Raw genomic sequence first — 27500 nt, forward strand, 5'->3', positions numbered from 1 at the left:
AGGAGCGCTGGTTATAATATGTAATTCCCACTAAAGGTCTCGAAGTGATGCTTCAGCTGAGTTTGATGGCCTGTTTCTGTCAGTAATTGTGCTGTGGTGATGTAAGCACTAGAGCTTCAGGAGAAAACTGTGATGTTAATGCAAAAATATGCTGAAAACATGCTGGAACTCTTATTTCTGCATGCAATCGCATTTGAAGCGATTCAGTCTAATCCGCAGCTCTAAAGATTTCAAGCCTAGTAATCAAACAGACTCACTGCTGATGTTTGTGATGATTCCATCAGCATCGTGTTGCATATGGGCTGATATTAGAAATGTTTTTATATTCTGGCATCACTTGATATTGGATATACAGTATATCAGCTAATAATGGATATTTAATTAATGAATGATTAAATGAGCCTGTGCTCATTTCCTCTGTATTCACATTTAGATGTACTTTGCTATTATTTAATACTCAATTTAAGTTAATCTTGAAATACATTTATAATTTAATAACACTGGTAAAGGAGTTGGTCAGTCGGTTAGTTGGTCGGTCGGTTAGTTGGTCGGTCGGTTGTTCGGTCGGATAGTTAGTTGGTCGGTCGGTCTCTCAGTTGGTTAGTTAGTTAGTTAGTTGGGTGGTTGGTTGGTTAGTTGGTCGGTTGGTCTCTCAGTTGGTTAGTTAGTTGGGTAGTTGGTTGGGTAGTTGGTCGGTCGGTTGGTCTCTCAGTTGGTTAGTTAGTTGGGTAGTTGGTTGGTTAGTTGGTCGGTCGGTTGGTCTCTCAGTTGGTTAGTTAGTTGGGTGGTTGGTTGGTTGGTCGGTCGGTCGGTCAATTGGTTAGTTGATTGGTCGGTCAGTTGGTTGGTTGGTCGGTTGGTCAGTAAGTTGGTTGGTCTGTGTTACATCATTTAAACCTGGAAAATACAGAATTTTTTTGGGTAACACTTTATTTACCCTAACTTTGGAGCTACATGTCAACTAACTATCATTAGAGTATTAGTAGACTGTCTGCTTAATAGGGTCTGCTAACTCTTTATTGTGTTGGTCCCCCAACAGATATTCTACAGACTATAAGTAACTTGGCAACTTCAAGTCAACTTATTCTCCTAACCCGAACCCTAACACCTAGACATAACCTAACAGTCTACTGAAAGTCTACTACAGCCTACTAATACTCTAATTACAGTTAGTTGCTAGTAGTCAAAAAGTTACTTATAGTTAGTATAATATCTAAAGTGGACTATCGAAAAAAGTGTAACCTTTTTTTGGGATTAGAGATCCTGTACTATTTCATGGTCACTAATCAAACAGCCAATTTAGCCACACTTATCATTGGAAAGTTTCATTAAAGCAAAAGTGTGACAGTTACAGTATACTGAGGCAAATACTAAGAAATTATCAGATTCATGTACATTTAATATTTCACTCAGATCCCATACAGTATAATGTAGTTTGAATTTAATTATAAAATGTGGAAATACGTTAATTGATGCTCTCAGACTTTTGTTCTCCTCTATACATTTATCTGTCTGTGTGAAACTCACAATGTGATTTTTCAGAAAGTGCAGTCACTTTGTTTAATTCTCATAGCAGGACTATGAGAAACGTTCACATCCTCAGATTCCTCGAACAAACTCAGATCAGTGACCACACCTACAACAATAAAACTGATGTTTATTGGCCTTCGCTTACTGGTCGTCATAACATTACATACTAGAGAGACAGAGAGCAAAGGGAAAACTGTAAAGAACAGATGTTTGAGAATGCTCAGTAACAGTTACACTGAAAAGACAATGAAAAGTACAGAAAAGACACATTTCTACCACACAAAGCATGAATGGGAGGGTGTAAGAATGATGGAGTGAACTAGACTGATGTATCAGAGGAATAAAGAGGAGGAAATGACAGTGAGCAGAGAGAGAGAGAGTTCATGCGGGGAAAGAAAAAAGCCATGAGAAGTTACAGAGAAAGAGAGACAGATGTGGGATGCTTGTTGCTAGGGAACCGTAAACATGGTCAAAAACAGAGATGACATCACAGAACAGCTGCCGGACAACATCGACGGTCAATAACCAACACAGTCTATAATAACCAACACAGACTATAATAACCAACACAGACTTTAATAACCAACACAGGCTATAATAACCAACACAGTCTATAATAACCAACACAGTCTATAATAACCAACACAGACTATAATAACCAACACAGGCTATAATAACCAACAGTGTCTATAATAACCAACACAGACTATAATAACCAACACAGTCTATAATAACCAACACTGTCTATAATAACCAACACAGTCTATAATAACCAACACAGACAATAATAACCAACACAGTCTATAATAACCAACACAGACTATAATAACCAACACAGACTATAATAACCAACACAGACTATAATAACCAACACAGTCTATAATAACCAACACAGACTATAATAACCAACACAGACTTTAATAACCAACACAGGCTATAATAACCAACACGGTCTATAATAACCAACACAGGCTATAATAACCAACACAGTCTATAATAACCAACACAGACTATAATAACCAACACAGACTATAATAACCAACACAGGCTATAATAACCAACACGGTCTATAATAACCAACACAGACTATAATAACCAACACAGACTATAATAACCAACACAGACTTTAATAACCAACACAGGCTATAATAACCAACACAGGCTATAATAACCAACACAGGCTATAATAACCAACACAGACTATAATAACCAACACAGACTATAATAACCAACATAGGCTATAATAACCAACACAGGCTATAATAACCAACACAGACTATAATAACCAACACAGACTTTAATAACCAACACAGGCTATAATAACCAACACGGTCTATAATAACCAACACAGGCTATAATAACCAACACAGGCTATAATAACCAACACAGTCTATAATAACCAACACGGTCTATAATAACCAACACAGTCTATAATAACCAACACAGACTATAATAACCAACACAGACTATAATAACCAACACAGGCTATAATAACCAACACGGTCTATAATAACCAACACAGACTATAATAACCAACACAGACTATAATAACCAACACAGTCTATAATAACCAACACAGACTATAATAACCAACACAGGCTATAATAACCAACACAGGCTATAATAACCAACACAGTCTATAATAACCAACACGGTCTATAATAACCAACACAGTCTATAATAACCAACACAGACTATAATAACCAACACAGACTATAATAACCAACACAGGCTATAATAACCAACACGGTCTATAATAACCAACACAGACTATAATAACCAACACAGACTATAATAACCAACACAGACTATAATAACCAACACAGACTTTAATAACCAACACAGGCTATAATAACCAACACGGTCTATAATAACCAACACAGGCTATAATAACCAACACAGTCTATAATAACCAACACAGACTATAATAACCAACACAGACTATAATAACCAACACAGGCTATAATAACCAACACGGTCTATAATAACCAACACAGACTATAATAACCAACACAGACTTTAATAACCAACACAGGCTATAATAACCAACACAGGCTATAATAACCAACACAGGCTATAATAACCAACACAGACTATAATAACCAACACAGACTATAATAACCAACACAGACTTTAATAACCAACACAGGCTATAATAACCAACACAGGCTATAATAACCAACACAGGCTATAATAACCAACACAGACTATAATAACCAACACAGACTATAATAACCAACACAGGCTATAATAACCAACACAGGCTATAATAACCAACACAGGCTATAATAACCAACACAGGCTATAATAACCAACACAGGCTATAATAACCAACACAGACTTTAATAACCAACACATGCTATAATAACCAACACAGGCTATAATAACCAACACAGGCTATAATAACCAACACAGGCTATAATAACCAACACAGACTATAATAACCAACACATGCTATAATAACCAACACAGACTATAATAACCAACATAGGCTATAATAACCAACACAGGCTATAATAACCAACACAGGCTATAATAACCAACACAGACTTTAATAACCAACACATGCTATAATAACCAACACAGGCTATAATAACCAACACAGGCTATAATAACCAACACAGACTTTAATAACCAACACATGCTATAATAACCAACACAGGCTATAATAACCAACACAGGCTATAATAACCAACACAGGCTATAATAACCAACACAGACTATAATAACCAACACAGACTATAATAACCAACATAGGCTATAATAACCAACACAGGCTATAATAACCAACACAGGCTATAATAACCAACACAGACTTTAATAACCAACACATGCTATAATAACCAACACAGGCTATAATAACCAACACAGGCTATAATAACCAACACAGACTATAATAACCAACACAGGCTATAATAACCAACACAGTCTATAATAACCAACACAGACTATAATAACCAACACAGGCTATAATAACCAACACAGGCTATAATAACCAACACAGGCTATAATAACCAACACAGACTTTAATAACCAACACAGGCTATAATAACCAACACAGACTATAATAACCAACACAGGCTATAATAACCAACACAGTCTATAATAACCAACACAGGCTATAATAACCAACACAGTCTATAATAACCAACACAGGCTATAATAACCAACACAGGCTATAATAACCAACACAGACTTTAATAACCAACACAGGCTATAATAACCAACACAGGCTATAATAACCAACACAGGCTATAATAACCAACACAGTCTATAATAACCAACACAGGCTATAATAACCAACACAGGCTATAATAACCAACACAGACTTTAATAACCAACACAGGCTATAATAACCAACACAGGCTATAATAACCAACACAGACTATAATAACCAACACAGACTATAATAACCAACACAGGCTATAATAACCAACACAGACTTTAATAACCAACACATGCTATAATAACCAACACAGGCTATAATAACCAACACAGGCTATAATAACCAACACAGGCTATAATAACCAACACAGGCTATAATAACCAACACAGGCTATAATAACCAACACAGACTTTAATAACCAACACAGACTATAATAACCAACACAGTCTATAATAACCAACACAGTCTATAATAACCAACACAGGCTATAATAACCAACACAGGCTATAATAACCAACACAGACTTTAATAACCAACACAGACTTTAATAACCAACACAGGCTATAATAACCAACACAGTCTATAATAACCAACACAGGCTATAATAACCAACACAGTCTATAATAACCAACACAGTCTATAATAACCAACACAGGCTATAATAACCAACACAGTCTATAATAACCAACACAGTCTATAATAACCAACACAGGCTATAATAACCAACACAGGCTATAATAACCAACACAGACTTTAATAACCAACACAGGCTATAATAACCAACACAGGCTATAATAACCAACACAGGCTATAATAACCAACACAGGCTATAATAACCAACACAGGCTATAATAACCAACACAGACTTTAATAACCAACACAGGCTATAATAACCAACACAGGCTATAATAACCAACACAGGCTATAATAACCAACACAGTCTATAATAACCAACACAGTCTATAATAACCAACACAGGCTATAATAACCAACACAGACTTTAATAACCAACACATGCTATAATAACCAACACAGGCTATAATAACCAACACAGGCTATAATAACCAACACAGGCTATAATAACCAACACAGACTTTAATAACCAACACAGGCTATAATAACCAACACAGGCTATAATAACCAACACAGTCTATAATAACCAACACAGTCTATAATAACCAACACAGACTTTAATAACCAACACATGCTATAATAACCAACACAGTCTATAATAACCAACACAGTCTATAATAACCAACACATGCTATAATAACCAACACAGGCTATAATAACCAACACAGACTTTAATAACCAACACAGGCTATAATAACCAACACATGCTAAAATAACCAACACAGGCTATAATAACCAACACAGTCTATAATAACCAACACAGACTTTAATAACCAACACAGGCTATAATAACCAACACAGACTTTAATAACCAACACAGACTTTAATAACCAACACAGGCTATAATAACCAACACAGACTTTAATAACCAACACAGGCTATAATAACCAACACATGCTATAATAACCAACACAGGCTATAATAACCAACACAGACTTTAATAACCAACACAGTCTATAATAACCAACACATGCTATAATAACCAACACAGGCTATAATAACCAACACAGACTTTAATAACCAACACAGGCTATAATAACCAACACAGGCTATAATAACCAACACAGGCTATAATAACCAACACAGGCTATAATAACCAACACAGGCTATAATAACCAACACAGGCTATAATAACCAACACAGGCTATAATAACCAACACAGACTATAATAACCAAAACAGACTTTAATAACCAACACATGCTATAATAACCAACACAGGCTATAATAACCAACACAGACTTTAATAACAAACACAGGCTATAATAACCAACACAGACTATAATAACCAACACAGTCTATAATAACCAACACAGGCTATAATAACCAACACAGGCTATAATAACCATAACAGGCTATAATAACCAACACAGGCTATAATAACCAACACAGGCTATAATAACCAACACAGTCTATAATAACCAACACAGGCTATAATAACCAACACAGTCTATAATAACCAACACAGGCTATAATAACCAACACAGGCTATAATAACCAACACAGACTTTAATAACCAACACAGGCTATAATAACCAACACAGTCTATAATAACCAACACAGGCTATAATAACCAACACAGGCTATAATAACCAACACAGACTTTAATAACCAACACAGGCTATAATAACCAACACATGCTATAATAACCAACACAGACTATAATAATCATCACAGGCTATAATAACCAACACAGGCTATAATAACCAACACAGGCTATAATAACCAACACAGTCTATAATAACCAACACAGGCTATAATAACCAACACAGGCTATAATAACCAACACAGGCTATAATAACCATCACAGGCTATAATAACCAACACAGGCTATAATAACCAACACAGTCTATAATAACCAACACAGGCTATAATAACCAACACAGGCTATAATAACCAACACAGTCTATAATAACCAACACAGGCTATAATAACCAACACAGGCTATAATAACCAACACAGACTATAATAACCAACACAGTCTATAATAACCAACACAGGCTATAATAACCAACACAGGCTATAATAACCATCACAGGCTATAATAACCAACACAGGCTATAATAACCAACACAGGCTATAATAACCAACACAGTCTATAATAACCAACACAGGCTATAATAACCAACACAGACTTTAATAACCAACACAGTCTATAATAACCAACACATGCTATAATAACCAACACAGGCTATAATAACCAACACAGACTTTAATAACCAACACAGGCTATAATAACCAACACATGCTAAAATAACCAACACAGGCTATAATAACCAACACAGACTTTAATAACCAACACAGGCTATAATAACCAACACATGCTAAAATAACCAACACAGGCTATAATAACCAACACAGGCTATAATAACCAACACAGACTTTAATAACCAACACAGACTATAATAACAAACACAGGCTATAATAACCAACACAGTCTATAATAACCAACACAGTCTATAATAACCAACACATGCTATAATAACCAACACAGGCTATAATAACCAACACAGACTTTAATAACCAACACAGGCTATAATAACCAACACATGCTAAAATAACCAACACAGGCTATAATAACCAACACAGACTTTAATAACCAACACAGGCTATAATAACCAACACATGCTAAAATAACCAACACAGGCTATAATAACCAACACAGGCTATAATAACCAACACAGACTTTAATAACCAACACAGACTTTAATAACCAACACAGGCTATAATAACCAACACAGACTTTAATAACCAACACAGGCTATAATAACCAACACATGCTATAATAACCAACACAGGCTATAATAACCAACACAGACTTTAATAACCAACACAGTCTATAATAACCAACACATGCTATAATAACCAACACAGGCTATAATAACCAACACAGACTTTAATAACCAACACAGGCTATAATAACCAACACAGGCTATAATAACCAACACAGGCTATAATAACCAACACAGGCTATAATAACCAACACAGGCTATAATAACCAACACAGGCTATAATAACCAACACAGTCTATAATAACCAACACAGACTATAATAACCAAAACAGACTTTAATAACCAACACATGCTATAATAACCAACACAGGCTATAATAACCAACACAGACTTTAATAACAAACACAGGCTATAATAACCAACACAGACTATAATAACCAACACAGTCTATAATAACCAACACAGGCTATAATAACCAACACAGGCTATAATAACCATCACAGGCTATAATAACCAACACAGGCTATAATAACCAACACAGGCTATAATAACCAACACAGGCTATAATAACCAACACAGACTATAATAACCAACACAGGCTATAATAACCAACACAGTATATAATAACCAACACAGGCTATAATAACCAACACTGGCTCTCAGCTCGACCCAATTACGGTTATTATAAGAGAGAAAACTGGAGAACACCAGCGAACTGGCAAAAAGGACTGAAACTGAATTGAGGGCTAATAAAGAACTGGAGAGAGGCTTTGCCAATATATGAGCTAAATATTACTCTAGGATTAATAATCTGTAAAATATTGGCTGCCTTTAGCTAATGTCACTGCATATCACTGAAATGTAACTCAGGAACTCCGTAATCAAGCAGGAATTACCACAGGAAAGCTTTTTACTTTCTTAAGCCGTGACTTTCTGAGACGGGATTGTGTCAATTACAGATGGAATCGTTATTTATGGTGGAAAAAACTGTCATTGTTCATACACTGCAAAAAAAAAATGTTTTTCCTCTGTGTTGCTGTCTTGTTTTTCAGCACAAAAATCTAATAAACATTCTTAAATCAAGATACATTTACTGGAGAAGCAGAATGATTGAAGATATTAAGATAGTAATATGAATCAAGAAAGTGATTTTGTCCTTAAAACAAGAACTAATATCTGTCAGTGGAGTCAGAAAAATAAACTTCATTCAAAGGGAAAACTAGATTATTATAGACTCCACTGACAGGTATTTGTTCTTATTTTAAGCAGAAACATATTTTTCAGAAAACAAGACTTAATATCTTCAGTCATTTTGCTTCTCCAGTAAATATATCCAGTAAAACTCATACAATACTTACAAATTCTCATGTTTGTGTTGAAACAGAATATAAATGAAGTCAGTCTATAGTTTCTTTGTATCACAGCAGTAAATGAACAACAGGCTGAAGAACACAACATACTGCAAATATCAGTATTAATGCAATTAATATTTTGCAGCTTGTTTGGGCTTGTTCATGTGGACGACCTGATTCTCAAGTTACTCTCTCCACAGAAAGAAACGGATCAGAAAATAATCTCCCGGATCAGCGGAAGACTGAACACACATACTCAGGTTGGACTGGCCGCCGGTCAGGAATACATGGTCAGTGTTACTGGAGAGAAAGATGGCATGATGGGAACGGAGAGCACAACACAGTTCACCACATGTGAGTCAATGCAAACACAGCAGAATAGAGCCACAGCTCTTCTAGTAGGTCTTTAACTAGTGGTTTATTCATTTGTGGACAGTGATCTCTGGGCCGAAAGACTTGCGCGTTGTGAAGACGAGCACCACAACGGTCGTTGTCCAATGGGAGAAGGCGCAGGGGGAGATTGACAGGTACGTCCTCTCCGTTGCAGCCAATCAGACAGAAGGATCCGGCAGACTCCCGGAGATGATCCTGGCGCCGGAGAGGGATTCGGCCCAGATCCAGGGCTTGCAACCGGGACGCTTGTATGACGTCTCATTAGTGGCGGAGAGAGACGGTGTTCAGAGCCGGCCAGCAACCGTACAGGCCACTCCAGGTGAATCTCATGGCGATCAATTATAGCGTGAAACTGAACATACATTCTTATTAACAGCTCACAGAATGATGGGGAACATGGCAGTGTGACTTTAACATGAGCAGGTATAACGAGTTGTGGACGGTCAAAACCTTCTTGTTGTAAGCACAAACTAATCTTTTCAGAAAACAAGACTTAATATCCTCTGTCATTGTGCTTCTCCTGTAAATGACATTGAAATCCTTTTAAGAAGGTCTTTTTGTAGAAATGGAATGATGGAATGGAATGGAATTCTGTTGGTGACCAATGTGTTCAGCAGAAGAAGAAAGCAGATCATCTGATATGGGTGTTTAGTTTGCCCTGTAACCAGTGCTTCATTTGTAAACTAGTTATTGGCAGATGGAAAACAGCAACAGAAAGGAAAGTGTGATGTCATTGTGTGATTTCATTGTGTGATGTCATGCGATTTTCACATGACATCACACAATGACATCACATAGCCTAGTGTATGTCATCTGTACAGCTACGGGCCTACAAATATGATTTCTAAATTAATTAAATTTGAACTCCATAAGCACACCATACAACTTGGGCACTTATGAACATACTTTGTTAATGTATGTCTGCATTGTTTTAATATTTTTACCAGATGTTGTATCTGTCAATTCAGAAATTGGGAATCAAATGTTGGTATTTACCGACTAATGAAAGCGCTGATATTTGGTCAGGATTTGAATCCAGGCCCCTTTACATGTCAAGCGTAAATGGCACAGCAAGACTAACAGGTAATGAAAGTACAAGGAAAAGTCATCATAGAATGAAACGTATTTATAGCCACCAGATGATGTGAATTCAGACGAACCCCGCACTGATCGTGTATAGACCAGTCAGTCTTTACAAACCAGTGACCTCCCTCTGGGAATGTCCAGGCTATTGGAATGAAGTTTTATTTGTGGCGAGGCGAAGAGTTTTGTTTTAAAGAGAAGAGCCTCGTGTGAATGTGCTCGACTGGATCATTTTCTCTTCTGTTTTATTGTGAAGAATGTTTCCCACGACACACACAATCTTCACTCTAACCAGCAAAGCCACATTTTCTATTTCTTTAGGAAGCTTTTACCTTTCTTCTTTCTTGCAGAAAATAAAAACCTCCTCAGTTTTCTATAGGACTAAAAACGGACCTGATGCTGCATTGACTGGAAACCCAATGCCAGAATCGCTTGGACAACTGACTTAACCTGTTGCATTAACACCACCTTTCTATTAACAGGATTCCCATTTGCAGCTGAGCTAATTAGAGTTCATTTTGCATCCATTTTATACTTGATTCGTGCCTTTAGGGAATGTCTCAGAGCCTGAAACCAGGATGACCATGAGGATGGGGAACGTGCAGGTGGACATGGAGCCTGGAAACAACAGAGAAAAGACCCCGAGGTTCACAAACACAACACTCTTCCTGCGAAAGCAAGCGCTGAGCGGCCAGGTGACTAAAGGAAAGGTTGAACTTTCAGAAAGAACAGGGAATACCAGCAGACGCAAACCAGGCGTACTGCTTAGACCAGGGCAAAAAACACCCCTGGCCGTGAGAATGCATGGGATGCTTCCCAAACCCGGTACACAGCCAGAAATCACAAGAAGACCCTATAGTCCAGGAGTAAAACATTTAAATTCCTCCCAGATTAGAGTGAAAGGAGAAATTGTTGTGCCTTCTTCAAATCAGTCAATAACACAGTTTCCACTGAGACCGAATGTCGACTCGGCTTATCCTGTTTCTGGTGGCAAACCATTGGAACTGACAATGACAGAGACAAGATCTCAGAAGGGAAACATCAAAACTATGTTGAGAGTGGAATCTGTGGAGACCCCGAGATCCAGGGTTCACAAACACACATCCACCCCACTGCCTTTCACAACAGAAGAGCCGACAATCACAACAGAAAAAAACCTGACAGCCTATATAAATGGGACAAAATGTGTCCGGAAGGTTTTGGTCGGGTACAGGAGGATACATGGGAACATGTCCGATGGCAATGTGCTGTCGAAAAACCTGAGCATTATAGTTGGCCATGTAAACGGAAACGAGCTCTTACACAAGCTTCTGACGGGCAGATCTGCAGTCGATGACATAGACGAAACTAAACCTGAAGCGGAGACTTCTGAGGCCAGGAGGAGTGTGAAGGAACGAGAAGAAGGTGATGAAGAGGCAGATGAAATGAAGGCAAATGCCACTCCCTATTCAACGAGATGTCCTGAGACGACACTGTCCTTCACCAGCACATCTCCTCACGTCTCCACGTCAGCTCGACCACATACAGCGAGAAACCAGCCAACGGCAGAACGAGCAGTGAGAAGAAACACTCTCCAGGCTTCTTCACGGTCCATTCCCAGACCGCCAACTAGGCCAAAACACACACTTTTTAGGTCGACGTACTCTTCATCACCTTTAGAGGTGCATCCATCTTGGCCTAGTTCAATTGCCTCCGGTTTTCCAAAAGAAGCCCTTGTAGAGACGAAAGTGTCAAATTCAAGATTTCCAGCCACGAGAGAAATACAGGAATCAACTCCTGAACTCCCGAACACAACTCCATTACCAGTCAAACTGCTCTCGAAACAAGACTCTGCAATAAAAAACACAGGCATTGCAGCCTCAGATGTGATGCCGTTTCGTCGGACGCCTTTTAGGGGTTCCTTTCCCCGTCGACCCAATGCCAATCCCTTTCAGAACCGTACAAGGCCCGTTCTAGAGCCGCCTCAACACCCTTCCCGAGGACCCATGAGACGAGCTTTTCCTTCAAAACCCATTATGAGGAACAACAGGACCATCAGTCAGTTCAGTCCTGTCCGACCTGTGAAACCTGCCTTAACCTCGGCTAGAGAGAATAACACTAGTGTTCGGATTAGACCAAATCCAGGAATCAACAGGGCTAACGGGGCCGCCGGCACACATTCCCAAATAAAACACATTGGTACCACTCAAGTGGGCCCAAACATCAGTCCGTATGGAAAAGGAAACTCTGATAGCTCTTTTTCCACAGACCATCTATTGGAAACAGATAATGAGACCCAGGAATATGTGTTGAGCGAATCAGACGGCTCCGTTGAGCATGTGCGTGTCAACAACGCCACGTCCACAGGGTTTGAGCTGGCATGGGCTGCTCCGAAGGAAAAGTTCAAACATTTCATAATCACTCAAACTGAGCTCGGACCAGAAAACAAAGAAAAGGATGAGATGGAAAAAGGTGAAGAGGGTGATGAAAGAAACGGCGAGGAAGAAGAAGTTGATGAGGGGACAACAGCAGCCAAAATAAATAGTTTGAGCAAAGGAAAAGCTGCAGTCCATGAACCCGTACCCAGTGTACCGAGTGATGAAGAAGAGATGAAGAAGAGTGTAGGAAACATGACTACGGTTCTCCCGGGATCGGCCCGCTCACACCACATGACCAATCTCAGCCCGCGGACCCGGTACTCTGTGTCCATCTACGGGAAGGGTCCTGGGTTCCGCTCCAAAACTCACAACCTCATCATTCATACAGGTACTCAAAACCAGAAGCCAACACTGCTAAACCTTAATCTGTAGTGGATACCTTCAGTTTTACTACTTAGCGCTGTTGCTTTCCATGTTGTTAAGTGTACGGTACACTCTTGCCTATCAGGAGCTTTTAATCAAAGCAAAGATTTGATAAAAATTCATGCAGTGGGTAAATGTTAATTAATGTATCAGTATAACACTTTGTTCTCAGTACTAACCCTGTGCATTTGGTCTTTTGTGGACAGTGTGTGTGGACATACTGAGCAGCACATTAACTCTTTCCCTGCCATCGACTGAATTTTCTGGCTATCCGTGTTTCCACTGTTATACGGTAGGGGGCGCTATCACATCTTCTGAAAGAGAACAGAATCTCTGGATCAAAACACATGTTGCTGACACACATGTAAAACAACAGATCATCAAACATTAAACAGCTATAAATTTAAAGCTGCATAATGTTCCTGAATGAAATGTTGACCCAGGAAGAGTTAACGACTGAAGAGTTGAGGTGTTGATGGACTCGATCGACTCAGTCTGTGTTTGATCATCGGTCTGAATCCCATCCGGGGCGAACACTTTGACAACATTTTTGTTCAAAATGTTGCTCTTTTTATTACCCACATTCAAGTGTTGATAAAAAGAATGCATAAAGCTAGTTTTTTCAGATATTCATTGAACAAAATATTCTGGGGCCATTAAAGTTCTGTGAAAATGATAAAAAATGCCGTGCTGTAGGGCAACTTTTTTAAAAATAAATTCTGTCAGGGAAAGAGTTAAGAAACAAACATGCTAAATAATGAAGTCGAGAATGTAATGTGTGTCAGCATGTCCGTCCACACACGGTCTCTCCAGGCAAATGTGTGTCTTGAATATCAACAGAACAAAAAAGAGTTGTTCAGTAGTTTCACCTTAACATTGTCTCATTCATTTGGTAATAACTAACTGTTCATAACTAACATTAACATCAGATTATACAAATACACTTTAAATATTACGGCCGTAGTGTATCAGTGCTAAGTTGAATTCATTTAACATGGAATTTTCTTAATTTATCCTTTTTTTTCGGATATGAGAGCCACTATTGATTAATGCAACAATTTATTTAGTTCAAACTCTGGGTTAAAAACAGCATCATGCTATTGATTACCAAAATAATTTCAGCTTGTCCTGTCCTTCTGTTTGTAAAAATGAAGACAAATCAAACTGAATTAATCATCAAACTGAAATAAAAACATGTTTTGTAAAATCAGTGTAACAATGTAAAATCAATATAAACAGCCTGCATGATGATTTCATTAGATTTGAGTGAAATCCACACATAAGAGTGCTATTTTTATTCCAAACGTGGTTGAACTTTCAATCGCTTTGTTCAGTTCTTCTACCAGAATTGGCAGTTCTCTCAAACAAAAACACAAGCTTCACATTTCTGCTTTTAAACCTTGGGAAAAGCACCACTGTAAATATGAATTTGTTCATCTTTACAAACTGAGGGATCAGTCGAAATGATTTTCTGCAGACGGTAATCTAATAACAAACACACATTCATTAGCTGTGATCTTCTCTCACCCAGGCTGAGATTCAGTCAGAGCTTCATGTGTTCTTCATCAGGGTAAGGCCGTGGTCATCAGTCTCGGTCTCGTCTCACGTAACCTGCTCATGTTGGCCAACACAACACAAACTGTGCTTCTTTTAATGAAATGACTTGACGGCTGTTCACAATGTTTCCTTCACTTCCTCACTCATTTCATCTTTGCATTTTTCTTCTCCTCTCCAGGTTGAAATGAGCAACATCATAATATCATGCTTGTGTTTTCTGTGCAGGATCTCGTGTCCGTCATTAACAGCCAGGTTTCTGTGGACTCTGTATAGGCCTTGGCCTATATACTGTATATATGTTTCGACTGCACATATATACACTCATGTTGTCCCTGAAATAACACGTAGACAGCCTTATATGAGGGTTTTCACAGAGATCAGAGAATTGTGAATGCAATTGTAATGGAAATGCAAAAGTAAACAAGTACAGCTCAATGTTTTATTCTGGTTTTGTTTTCATCTTTACATCTTTTACCTCACATTTCTTGCCTTTCAATTTCTCTGGTTTATTTGTTGTTCTCCCTTATCCTTGACCTTTTTTGTGAGGACTCTCTATTGGGAACTTCCGTCTCTCTGTCTCTTTCTCATTCTGACCTGTTTTTAATGTTGGTTCAGGCCCGGAGCCGCCGTCTGATTTGGTCTTCAGCGATGTGACCGACAGCTCTTTCACCGTGTCCTGGGCCAAACCCAAGAGCAAGGTGTCTGGATTCAAGATCACACACACTCACGTACAAGAAGGTAACGTAAACCTCAGGTTCAAAAGAGCATTAGAGGCTCAATTCCTATTAGAAACACACGTCGCATTCATTCACTGTCAGCTTGTGTCCCACAGTCCTATCATTGCATGCTTTTGGGTTGAATAAATTGTAAGACTGTAAAACTCATATAATATTGATTTTGACTTCTTGAGCTTGGTGATTAACATTTCATAAAATGGTGAGCATGAAAGGAAAATTGTGGTTGTTTTTTTTCTTTCATATTGAGCCATATATCTATGGAAGCTTGTTTCCGCCACAGAATAAAAAACAAAAAATGTAATTAAGATCTCACAATTGCAAGTTTACATTTTGCAATTCTGACTTTATATCTCGTAATTCTGAGAAATAAAGTAAACTTGCAATTGTAAGATAAAAAGTCACAATTATGTTTTAAATGTGGGCGGGGCTTGATTTTTGTCCTTGTGGAATTGATTGGATGATTGGATGGTTGTGGTTTGCTATTGGTGGATCTCATGTGAGTGACAGGTTGCCCCGCCCTCGTCATCAGATGAAGGGACGTTATTCTGATTCAAGATTACAAGGAACCGATATATACATTCCACAAAAAAATACGAATGATCTCTTTTGATTTCAGGGGGACTTTAAGCTCCTGCTGTTACTAACCCTGCTGGCAGAAATGTGAGGCTGTAATCAGTACCCTGTTCATGGTCAGATATTTGTGTGTGTGTGTGTGTGTGTGTGTGTGTGTGTGTGTGTGTGTGTGTGTGTGTGTGTGTGTGTGTGTGTGTGTGTGTGTGTGTGTGTGTGTGTGTGTGTGTGTGTGTGTGTGTGTGTGTGACGGCAGGTGGGCCGGTCTCTGTCAGTGTGGACTCAGAGACGCTCCGCATGGATCTCGCTCCGGTGTCTCCCGGCTCCTCATACGAGGTCAGCGTGACGTCAGTGCTCGGACAAGACGAGAGCGACTCCATCACAGACACTGTGACCACGCGTGAGTCTCATCTTTACAGAAACACTCGCACAGGGGATACGATCTAAGACTGATCAATGAAAGTTTTCAATTCCATGTAAGGCACCAACTAAACTAATTTGGTGGGTTGAAATGTTGTACAGTAAAAAAAAAACAAGAAAAAAAATTGGATTAAAAGCATTAAACGACTGTTCAACTTTTCTAGTATGTATGCTTACGACTACTTTTACTGGTGTGTTTGCAGGATTGTACTTAACATAATCAAAAACATTTCATAGAAAGTTTTTGCCCCATTCAGACACTCAGATCAAAAGCAAACTTCAAGTCACAGCAGGATAACTGCCTTGATGAGTGTTGGTAATCTCGCACGCATGTGTTTCCCTCAGTGCCTGATCCTCCAACAGACCTGCGGGTCATAAACGTCACCGACAGTAAAGCGCTGTTGCTATGGAGACCCGCCCTGGCGACCGTCGACCATTACATCATCGTGTACAGCTCAGACGCAGGTATACTGTAGATCTGTACTGTCTCGGCATATACCCTCTAAATGATCTGGTGAAAGATGATGAAAATAAATCTGGTTTATGGTTTGTCAGAAAAGAAAGCGCTGACACACGTTTCAGCATTGCTGAAAGATGACCCTGCAGTTTTCTCCTCCATCAGACCCTGGAATAACCATGGAAGTGTCCGGAAACGCAGCAGAAGAGCAGCTGCAGGCGCTGAGATCCTCGACCCGGTACAGCGTAACCATCCAGAGCCGACTTAGAGATCTGAGCAGCTCCAGAGCCACCGCAAGCTTCAGCACCACAGGTCAGAGGTCACCACAGGTCAAAGGTCACCTCTGCCTTCAGCACCACAGGTCAGAGGTCACCACAGGTCAAAGGTCACCTCTGCCTTCAGCACCACAGGTCAGAGGTCACCACAGGTCAAAGGTCACCTCTGCCTTCAGCACCACAGGTCAGAGGTCACCACAGGTCAAAGGTCACCTCTGCCCTCAGCACCACAGGTCAGAGGTCACCACTGCCTTCAGCACAATAGGTCAGAGGTCACCACAGGTCAAAGGTCTCCACAGGTCAGAGGTCACTGCTGCCTTCAGCACCACAGGTCAGAGGTCACCACAGGTCAGAGGTCACCTCTGCCTTCAGCAACATAGGTCAGAGGTCACCACAGGTCAGAAGTCACCACTGCCTTCAGCACCATAGGTCAGAGGTCACCACAGGTCAGAGGTCACCGCTGCCTTCAGCACCATAGGTCAGAGGTCACCACAGGTCAGAAGTCACCACTGCCTTCAGCACCATAGGTCAGAGGTCACCACAGGTCAAGTCAAGTCATCCTCATTTATATAGCGCTTTTAACAATGTAGATTGTTTCAAAGCAGCTTTACAGAGATAAACATATAATTTAAGGTAACAGAGATTGGTTTGGTTTTATAGTGGTTCTTGAATAATGTTATTTCCAGCTAAATTTAGTTTTGATTGATTCACTTCCGTCTAAATGATCATTTGTTATTAAATTAGGGGCCGCTAAGACGACACCGTTCTCTCTAAACAGACTTTAAACGTGAACCTGTGATAGACGCTGATGGCGTTCACATTTGGCGTTTCATTTGAAAGTCACGTGTTTAGTGTCTGTAAAACCACATTTTTCCATCTTAAAAATACATCTAAATTACGTCATATGCTCTCATTGACAAATGCGGAACAACTAGTTCATGCGTTCATGACATCAAGGCTAGATTATTGTAATGCTCTACTGGGTGGTTGCCCTGCACGCTTAATAAACAAACTACAGCTAGTTCAAAACGCAGCCGCTAGAGTTCTTACCAGAACCAGGAAGTACGACCATATTAGCCCGGTTCTGTCAACACTGCATTGGCTCCCTATTAAACATCGTATAAATTTTAAAATATTGCTGATTACTTACAAAGCACTAAATGGTTTAGCTCCCCAGTACTTGAGCGAGCTCTTAACGCATTATAGTCCTTTACGTCTATTGCGATCTCAAAGTTCTGGCCAGTTGATAACACCTAGAATATATAAATCGACTGCTGGCGGTAGATCCTTTTCCTATTTAGCACCAAAACTCTGGAACAATCTTCCTAACATTGTCCGGGAAGCAGACACAGTCTGTCAGTTCAAAGCTAGACTAAAAACACATCTCTTTGACCTAGCATTCACATAACACTCTATAGCCTTCTATAATTCAATATTAGGCTGCTTAGATTAGATCAGCCGGAACTGGGAACACTTCCCTCAAATCCTGATGTACTCGTTACATCATAAGAAGAATGGCATCTACGCTAATTTTAGTGTCTTTGTTTATCCCGAGGTTTTCCCGCAGCCTGCCGGATCCAGGCCGTTTCCAGATCTGACGAAGGACTTTCACCTGGACCCGATGACAATGCAGTGCTGAAGTGCCAACTAGCATCTCCCTATGGAGGATCCCTATACCACTCTACAGATAAAGCCTTGTGGAATTTTTCGGTTCGCGTACCTACCCAAAGTGATAAGATAAAATAAAAATTCTGCATCAAAATTTATAGACAAGTAGTTTGTTTAGGCATGGTTTGTAAGAAATTATAAACCTGCGCACATATATTCAAACGCACATAACTATAGAATCAATTCTTAATGCGCATGTGAACGCCATCAGCGTCTATCACAGGTTCACGTTTACAGTCTGTTTAGAGAGAACGGTGTCGTCTTAGCGGCCCCTAATTTAATAACAAACTATCATTTAGATGGAAGTGAATCAATCAAAACTAACTTTAGCTGGAAAAAACATTTTTCAAGAGCCACTATAAAACCAAACCAATCTCTGTTACCTTAAATTATATCTTTATCTCTGTAAAGCTGCTTTGAAACAATCTACATTGTTAAAAGCGCTATATAAATGAGGATGACTTGACTTGACTTGACATGCGCATTAAGAATTGATTCTATAGTTATGTGCGTTTGAATATATGTGCGCAGGTTTGTAATTCCTTACAAACCATGCCTAAACAAACTATTTGTCTTGTCTATAAATTTTGATGCAGAATTTTATTTTATCTTATCACTTTGGGTAGGTACGCGAACCGAAAAATTCCACAAGGCTTTATCTGTAGAGTGGTATAGGGATCCTCCATAGGGAGAGGCTAGTTGGCACTTCAGCACTGCATTGTCATCGGGTCCAGGCGAAAGTCCTTCGTCAGATCTGGAAACGGCCTGGATCCGGCAGGCTGCGGGAAAACCTCGGGATAAACAAAGACACTAAAATTAGCGTAGATGCAATTCTTCTTATGATGTAACGAGTACATCAGGATTTAAGGGAAGTGTTCCCAGTTCCGGCTGACCTAATCTAAGCAGCCTAATATTGAATTATAGAAGGCTATAGAGTGTTATGTGAATGCTAGGTCAAAGAGATGTGTTTTTAGTCTAGCTTTGAACTGACAGACTGTGTCTGCTTCCCGGACAATGTTAGGAAGATTGTTCCAAAGTTTTGGTGCTAAATAGGAAAAGGATCTACCGCCAGCAGTCGATTTATATATTCTAGGTATTATCAACTGGCCGGAGTTTTGAGATCGCAATAGACGTGAAGGACTATAATGCGTTAAGAGCTCGCTCAAGTACTGGGGAGCTAAACCATTTAGTGCTTTGTAAGTAATCAGCAATATTTTAAAATTTATACGATGTTTAATAGGGAGCCAATGCAGTGTTGACAGAACCGGGCTAATATGGTCGTACTTCCTGGTTCTGCGTTTTAAACTAGCTGTAGTTTGTTTATTAAGCGTGCAGGGCAACCACCCAGTAGAGCATTACAATAATCTAGCCTTGATGTCATGAACGCATAAACTAGTTGTTCCGCATTTGTCAATGAGAGCATATGACGTAATTTAGATATATTTTTAAGATGGAAAAATGCGGTTTTACAGACACTAGACACATGACTTTCAAATGAAAGATTGGTATCAAAGAGCACACCCAGGTTCCTAACTGACGACGAAGACTTAACATAGCAGCCATCAAGTGTTAGACGGTATTCTAGGTTTCTATTTCCTTTATTTAACCAGGTAAAAACTCATTGAGATTAAAAATCTCTTTTACAAGAGAGACCTGGCCAAGATGCAGCAAAAAATATAAAGGACAAATTTCAACATATATAAAAACAAATAAAAACACATCAAATACACATACATATATATCACAAAGCCCCTGTGCTGAAAAAATAATTAATACAATTTTATGAACAATTACACTGACCAATGTTTACCTGCTCCATATTCTTCAGAGTTGAAAAAAACTGTCTATAAGAAATAAAAGTAATAATTTTTAACGATTTCTGAAGAAGGTTCCATGCAGAAGGTGCTGCAAACTTAAAGGCTTTTTTTAAGTGTGGAAGTTTTTTGTCCAATAATTAGAATCTCTGTTTTTTACAGAATTTAGTAGTAGGAAATTACTAGTCATCCAATTTTTGATATTAACTATGCATTCCGATAATTTTGTGAATTGGTGAGTTTCGTTAGGTTTGGAAGAAATATAGAGCTGAGTATCATCAGCATAACAGTGAAAGCTAATTCCATGTTTCCTAATGATATCTCCTAAAGGTAGCATGTACAGAGTGAACAGCAGCGGTCCTAGCACTGAGCCTTGTGGTACGCCATACTGAACTTCTGATCGATAAGACATCTCTTCATTTATTGCTACAAACTGATAGCGGTCAGATAAATATGATTTAAACCATGCTAATGCAATTCCACTAATGCCAACATAGTTTTTTACTCTATTTAAGAGAATGTTGTGGTCAATGGTGTCAAATGCAGCACTAAGATCAAGTAACACTAATAGAGAGATACAACCACGATCGGATGATAAGAGCAAATCATTTGTGACTTTAATGAGAGCTGTCTCAGTGCTATGGTGCGGTCTAAATCCTGACTGGAAATCCTCACAGATACCATTTCTTTTAAGAAAGGAACACAGTTGTGAGGATACCGCTTTTTCTAATATCTTTGATAGAAAAGGTAGATTTGAGATCGGCCTGTAATTGACTAATTCTGTAGGATCAAGTTGCGTTTTTTTAACAAGCGGTTTAATCATAGCCAGCTTAAAGGTTTTTGGTACGTGTCCTAGAGACAAAGATGAATTAATGATGTTAAGAAGAGGATCTATGACTTCTGGAAGCATCTCTTTCAGTAGTTTAGTCGGTATAGGGTCTAACATACATGTTGTCGAATTAGATGAATTAACAAGTTCTAAATTCTTCCTCTCCTATGGCAACAAATGAATCAAATTTTACCTCAGGGAGACTATAATGCACTCCCTGATGTGATGCTGTAGTAGACGGTTGCATAGTTATAATTTTGTCCCTAATATTCATAATAAGTTCATAAAGTCATTACTGCTGTGTTTCTTGGAAACTTCTGGGCTTGAAGCTTTCTTTTTCGTTAGTGTAGCCACCAATACCTTGGATTATGTTTATTTTCTTCTAATAGGGTTGAAAAATAAGCAGATCTAGCAGCTTTTAAAGTCTCTCTGTAAGCAATAGAGCTCTCCTTCCATGAAATCCGAAATACCTCTAGTTTTGTTTTCTTCCAGTTGCCCTCAAACTTGATTTATCGTTTACATTATATATTTTTACATTAAGCACCAACACTTCAAAAGAAGTATATTTAAAACTAGATTTTTTAGTGGTTTTGAAAATATTACTATAAATTACAGCAACACCTCCCCCTTTGCCTTTCAGACGAGGTTCATGTTTATAACAGTAATCATGGGGGGTGGACTCATTTAAAGTAATGTAATCGTCTGGTTTTAGCCAGGTTTCTGTCATACACAGCACATCTAGGTTATAATCTGAAATCATATCATTAACTATGAGCGCTTTTGAAGTAAGGGATCGAATATTCAGCAACCCAAGCTTTATTGTTTGTTCATCTGTATTATATCTATTTTTTATTTGTTTAATATCAATTACATTTTTAACCTTAGATCGGTTTGGAAGTTTTTTGGATTTCCAAATTCGGGAACAGACACAGTCTCTATATGATGATATCTAGGTGAAAGAGCCTCTATGTGATGGGATTTATCTGACCTTGGTGACGCGAGGCCGCTAGCAGACGGTAGTTTTAGTCAGAGGTCACCCCTGCCTTCAGCACCACAGGTCAGAGTTCACCACTGTCTTCAGCACCATAGGTCAGAGGTCATCACAGGTCAGAGGTCACCCCTGCCTTCAGCACCACAGGTCAGAGTTCACCACTGTCTTCAGCACCATAGGTCAGAGGTCATCACAGGTCAGAGGTCACCGCTGCCTTCAGCACCATAGGTCAGAGGGCACCACAGGTCAGAGGTCACCGCTGCCTTCAGCACCATAGGTCAGAGGTCACCACAGGTCAGAAGTCCCCACTGCCTTCAGCACCATAGGTCAGAGGTCATCACAGGTCAGAGGTCACCGCTGCCTTCAGCACCATAGGTCAGAGGTCACCACAGGTCAGAGGTCTCCACAGGTCAGAGGTCACCGCTGCCTTCAGCACCATAGGTCAGAGGGCACCACAGGTCAGAGGTCACCGCTGCCTTCAGCACCATAGGTCAGAGGTCACCACAGGTCAGAGGTCACCACTGCCTTCAGCACCATAGGTCAGAGGTCATCACAGGTCAGAGGTCACCACAGGTCAGAGGTCACCGCTGCCTTCAGTACCATAGGTCAGAGATACAGGGATCAGTAGCCTTGTTTCCACTGTTGGGCTAGTGTGAGCCACGGCTGTAAACGGGTGGGCGGGGCTAATAGCCTTGGGTCTGGAGCACCGAGCCCAGAACCACACTAGGCCTGGAGCTCCACAGCGCTTCACTAAAACACACCCGTAACACACCTCTCTGTGGAACAACGTCACACACAAACACATCCTTTAACCGACAAATGGAAGTTTTATCAGAAAGCTATAAGAAAGAAAGAAATCTGAAAATAGTGATATCGCAAAACGAACAAGATAAAAGCGACTATTTTGTTGGCATTTTTGTTGTTTACTTAAAGATTTAAAACCCAAGCATCAATGTTTTACCACAGTTTTAAAATTAAAAGTGATACATTGATCATAATGAAAAAGTTTGTTTCAAGATTGCACATTAGTCACACAGAAATAAAGTGATTTACCGTTATTTCACAAAAGAAAGAGGACACACATACTTATTCATTCGAGAATGGCTATCAGACACTACGGTATAAAGAGACGAGGCGCACTGACAGATCAAATAAAAACATGATTGTGATCGCCTATATGATTTGCCTATTTTCTTCAAGCGGACGTATTAACCGTGTTTGCTATAGTAATGGTTAGCGCACATAGTCTACTGCATTTCATATAAATATTTCTGCCTTATACGGTGTTCAGAATCCACATCGTATCACTAACAGAAGTTATTTCAAACACTCGCTGCTGTCTGAAAGTGAGTTTTGAGCTCAATGATGTTGAAAGTTTTTAATGCTGATGTTAGCTGGTATATGACTCATCCGTGGCGCTGCCATCTCCAGACTCAGGTAAACTCCTCTGTTCGTAACTCCTAAAGCCCGATCCGGCCCGCTTCAGACCAAGGTATTTGGCGGGCCAGTAAACCCTGGCCGTTGGCCCTGACGAGACCCGATCAAGCCCCGGAAGTGACAGTGGAAAAACGAGTAATGATTATCACTGGGAGAACAACATCAGTTCTGCTCAAGATCACACAGCTGTAGACAATCATATTAAAGAGGACCGATTCTTCTGTTTCACATGTTCAACTTTCTTTACTGTCGCTGATTGATCATGAGAAAGCTCCAGTTCTTCTCTATGTCAGTGTCAATGTCTCTGAACTCCTGAAACGCCTCCATTGTATCTTGAGTTTCTTCCGGGAACGAACACGTCACAATAGGCGGGGCCTGGTTGAGTTAGTTAGTAGTGTGTTAAACTGGTGGTTATGGTAAGGGGCGGGACATTTCCCAAACACACTCAAAGTGCTCGACCAATCACAACACACTGATCCAGCTGACAGATCAGAGCACAGTGTGCTTTTCAGGAGGAGGGGCTTCATAGAGACAGGAAGTAAACAGAGCGTTACTGACAGACTGAGAAGAAAGTAGCCGCAACAATGGAGAATATGAGGAAAATAATCAACATTCAAGCAGGAAAACCTGTTCTAGTAGAGCCTGAAAACAACATCACAACTAAAAGGGCATAAAATGGGCTTTTTAAAGGCCCGTTCACTCCAAGGACATTAACTATAATGATAAAGATATAGTTCTAAACATCGCTTCTCATTGAAACAGCACCTGTTTGTGTTGAAGGTTAATCCTCTGTATTTTGCAGATTCCGGTAAAACAGTGGAAGGTCCTCGTGATCTGAAGGCCAGTCAGGTGACACCTCGCACCGCACTGTTGTCATGGAAACCACCTGTATCCGCCATCACTGGTTACAAGCTGAGGTACTTCACAGACGGCCAGGAGATCCAGGTCAGAAACCCAGCGTGTGATCAGTGTGAGTGATGAGTGAGCGATACTGCGGTGGTAATATGGTGTGTGTGTGTTCCTCACAGGAAGTGATGGTCGATCCCACAGTGACGGAGCTGAAGCTGAGCCGGCTGATCCCGTCCTCCCGATACACCGCTGTCCTGCGGGCCGAGAGCTCCTCCACAACCGTCTCCACCGACTTCAGCACCGGTACTGTGTGTGTGTGTGTGTGTGCGTGTGTGTGTGTGTGTGGGTGGAGAACATCTTCAACAACAGTTCACTGCAAACAAGCTCTTCTGGCCTGGTGTTTTAGTTAGGCATGTTATTTAAAGGTGACATATTATGTCCCTTTTCACAAGATGTAATAACATCTCTGGTGTCCCCAGAATGTGTGTGTGAAATTCCAGCTCAAAATACCAGATAATTTATTATAGCTTGTAAAATTGGCCCCTTTTTGGGTGTGAGCCGAAACATGCAGTTTTTGTTTGTGTCCCTTTAAATGCAAATGAGCTGCAGCTCCGCCTCCGTTCAGAAGAGGGCGGAGTCTTTACACGAGCTTCAGAAACTCCGGCAATAACAAAACAGGCCAATCTCACTCATCCAGGGTCCCAGAATAACCAGTAGCGAGTGCAGCCTTACGGAGAGACTCAGGAAGAGTTTCTGAATGTTAGTGGAGACATTTATGTAGTTGTTGTGGAGTTACATTGATCATCTCACATTTATCATCATGTTGAACTTCTACACAAGTGTCCACAGTTCCTGAGGTGTTTATAAGACAGCGGTGACATGTTTGGGTGACACCGCTGTCCTGCGGGCCGAGAGCTCGCCGAGAGCTAGTGTTCAGTGCTTGTCTGTGCAGCAACGACAATATATGACAATAAAAACGGTAATATTATTATAAGATGCACTGCATTCATTCTCCTTCTGAGGAAAAAATCTGGTTTCACTTTGTTTTGATGGTCCCTTTTTTTTTACTATTAGTAACGTTGCACCTCCATGTCTACTAGCTCTCATTAGAGTGTTAGTAGAGTATTAGTAGACACTCTGTCTCTCTCTCTCTTTCTCTCTCTCTCTCTTTCTCTCTCTCCCTCCTCTCTCTCTCTCTTTCTCTCTCTCCCTCCTGTCTCTCTCTCTCTTTCTCTCTCTCTCTCTCTCTCCCTCCTCTCTCTCTCCCTCTCTCCCTCTCCCCCCCCCCCTCCTCTCTCTCTCCCTCTCCCCCCCCCCTCCTCTCTCTCTCCTCTGTCTCTCTCTCTCTCTCTCTCTCCCCCCCTCCTCTGTCTCTGTCAATTCAATTCAATTCAATTTGCTTTATTGGCATGACTGTACATATTACAATATTGCCAAATATTGTCTCTGTCTCTCTCTCTCTGTCTCTCTCCCTCTCTCCCCCCCTCCTCTCTCTCTCCTCTGTCTCTCTCTCTCTCTCTCTCTCTCTCCTCAGGGAATCTTCGGTTCCCGTTTCCCGCTGATTGTTCCCAGGAGCAGCAGAACGGAGAGCAGGAGTCTGGGATCGTGGAAGTGTTTCCGCAGGGCCGGGAGGGAAAGGCTCTGATGGTTTATTGTGACATGGAGACGGACGGAGGCGGCTGGACGGTACGAAGCTCATCCCGCGACTCTATAGCGATACACTCGGTGATCCGGAGTGAGGACAGGCGGAAGCAGTTCAGCACTTATTAAGAATAATTCATCTTTTCACACACTTTCTCTGTAGTGTTTGACTGGACGGATGACTTGATGACTCTCGCTCAGTTTTAAATGTGGGATAATGTACATCCAGCCGGTTGTTATTTATTTATTCTGAGATAACACACACACACACACACACCTGAAGGGGTTTATTCTGAGATGACACACACACACACACACACACCTGAAGGGGGTTTATTCTGAGATAACACACACACACACACACCTGAAGGGGTTTATTCTGAGATGACACACACACACACACGAAGGGGGTTTATTCAAGTTTCAAGTTTGTATTTATTTATATAGCACATTTAAAAACAGCAAACAGGGCTGACCAAAGTGCTGAACAATACACAAGATAAAGAACAAAGACAAACCACACATTCATGACAGAAGCTCACAATGAATTAAAAGCTAAAGAAAAAAAATAGGTTTTAAGAGAGGATT

General features: G+C 40.0%; 1 protein-coding gene across 3 annotated transcripts in view; it reads left to right on the forward strand.

Annotated features, from left to right (window-relative positions):
- The window catches only part of tnxbb (tenascin XBb), a 48016-nt gene that overhangs the window by 15000 nt on the left and 5516 nt on the right, over positions 1 to 27500 (forward strand). The window contains exons 5-14 of one of the 3 annotated variants that reach the window (XM_077233742.1): positions 9616 to 9765; positions 9848 to 10123; positions 11440 to 13632; positions 15840 to 15962; positions 16788 to 16931; positions 17297 to 17416; positions 17574 to 17720; positions 25225 to 25367; positions 25451 to 25574; positions 26806 to 26957. In XM_077233742.1, the coding sequence (XP_077089857.1) occupies positions 9616 to 9765; positions 9848 to 10123; positions 11440 to 13632; positions 15840 to 15962; positions 16788 to 16931; positions 17297 to 17416; positions 17574 to 17720; positions 25225 to 25367; positions 25451 to 25574; positions 26806 to 26957 (3572 nt within the window). Of the gene's footprint in view, positions 1 to 9611; positions 9766 to 9847; positions 10124 to 11439; positions 13633 to 15839; positions 15963 to 16787; positions 16932 to 17296; positions 17417 to 17573; positions 17721 to 25224; positions 25368 to 25450; positions 25575 to 26805; positions 26958 to 27500 lie in introns of all 3 variants that reach the window. The other 2 variants (XM_077233743.1, XM_077233744.1) reach the window with 2 other exon arrangements.

Source organism: Siphateles boraxobius, unplaced genomic scaffold (genome assembly GCF_051911475.1).
Source record: "Siphateles boraxobius isolate OS27281-9 unplaced genomic scaffold, OSU_SipBor_1 187, whole genome shotgun sequence".
In the NCBI taxonomy this organism is placed as follows: domain Eukaryota; kingdom Metazoa; phylum Chordata; class Actinopteri; order Cypriniformes; family Leuciscidae; genus Siphateles; species Siphateles boraxobius.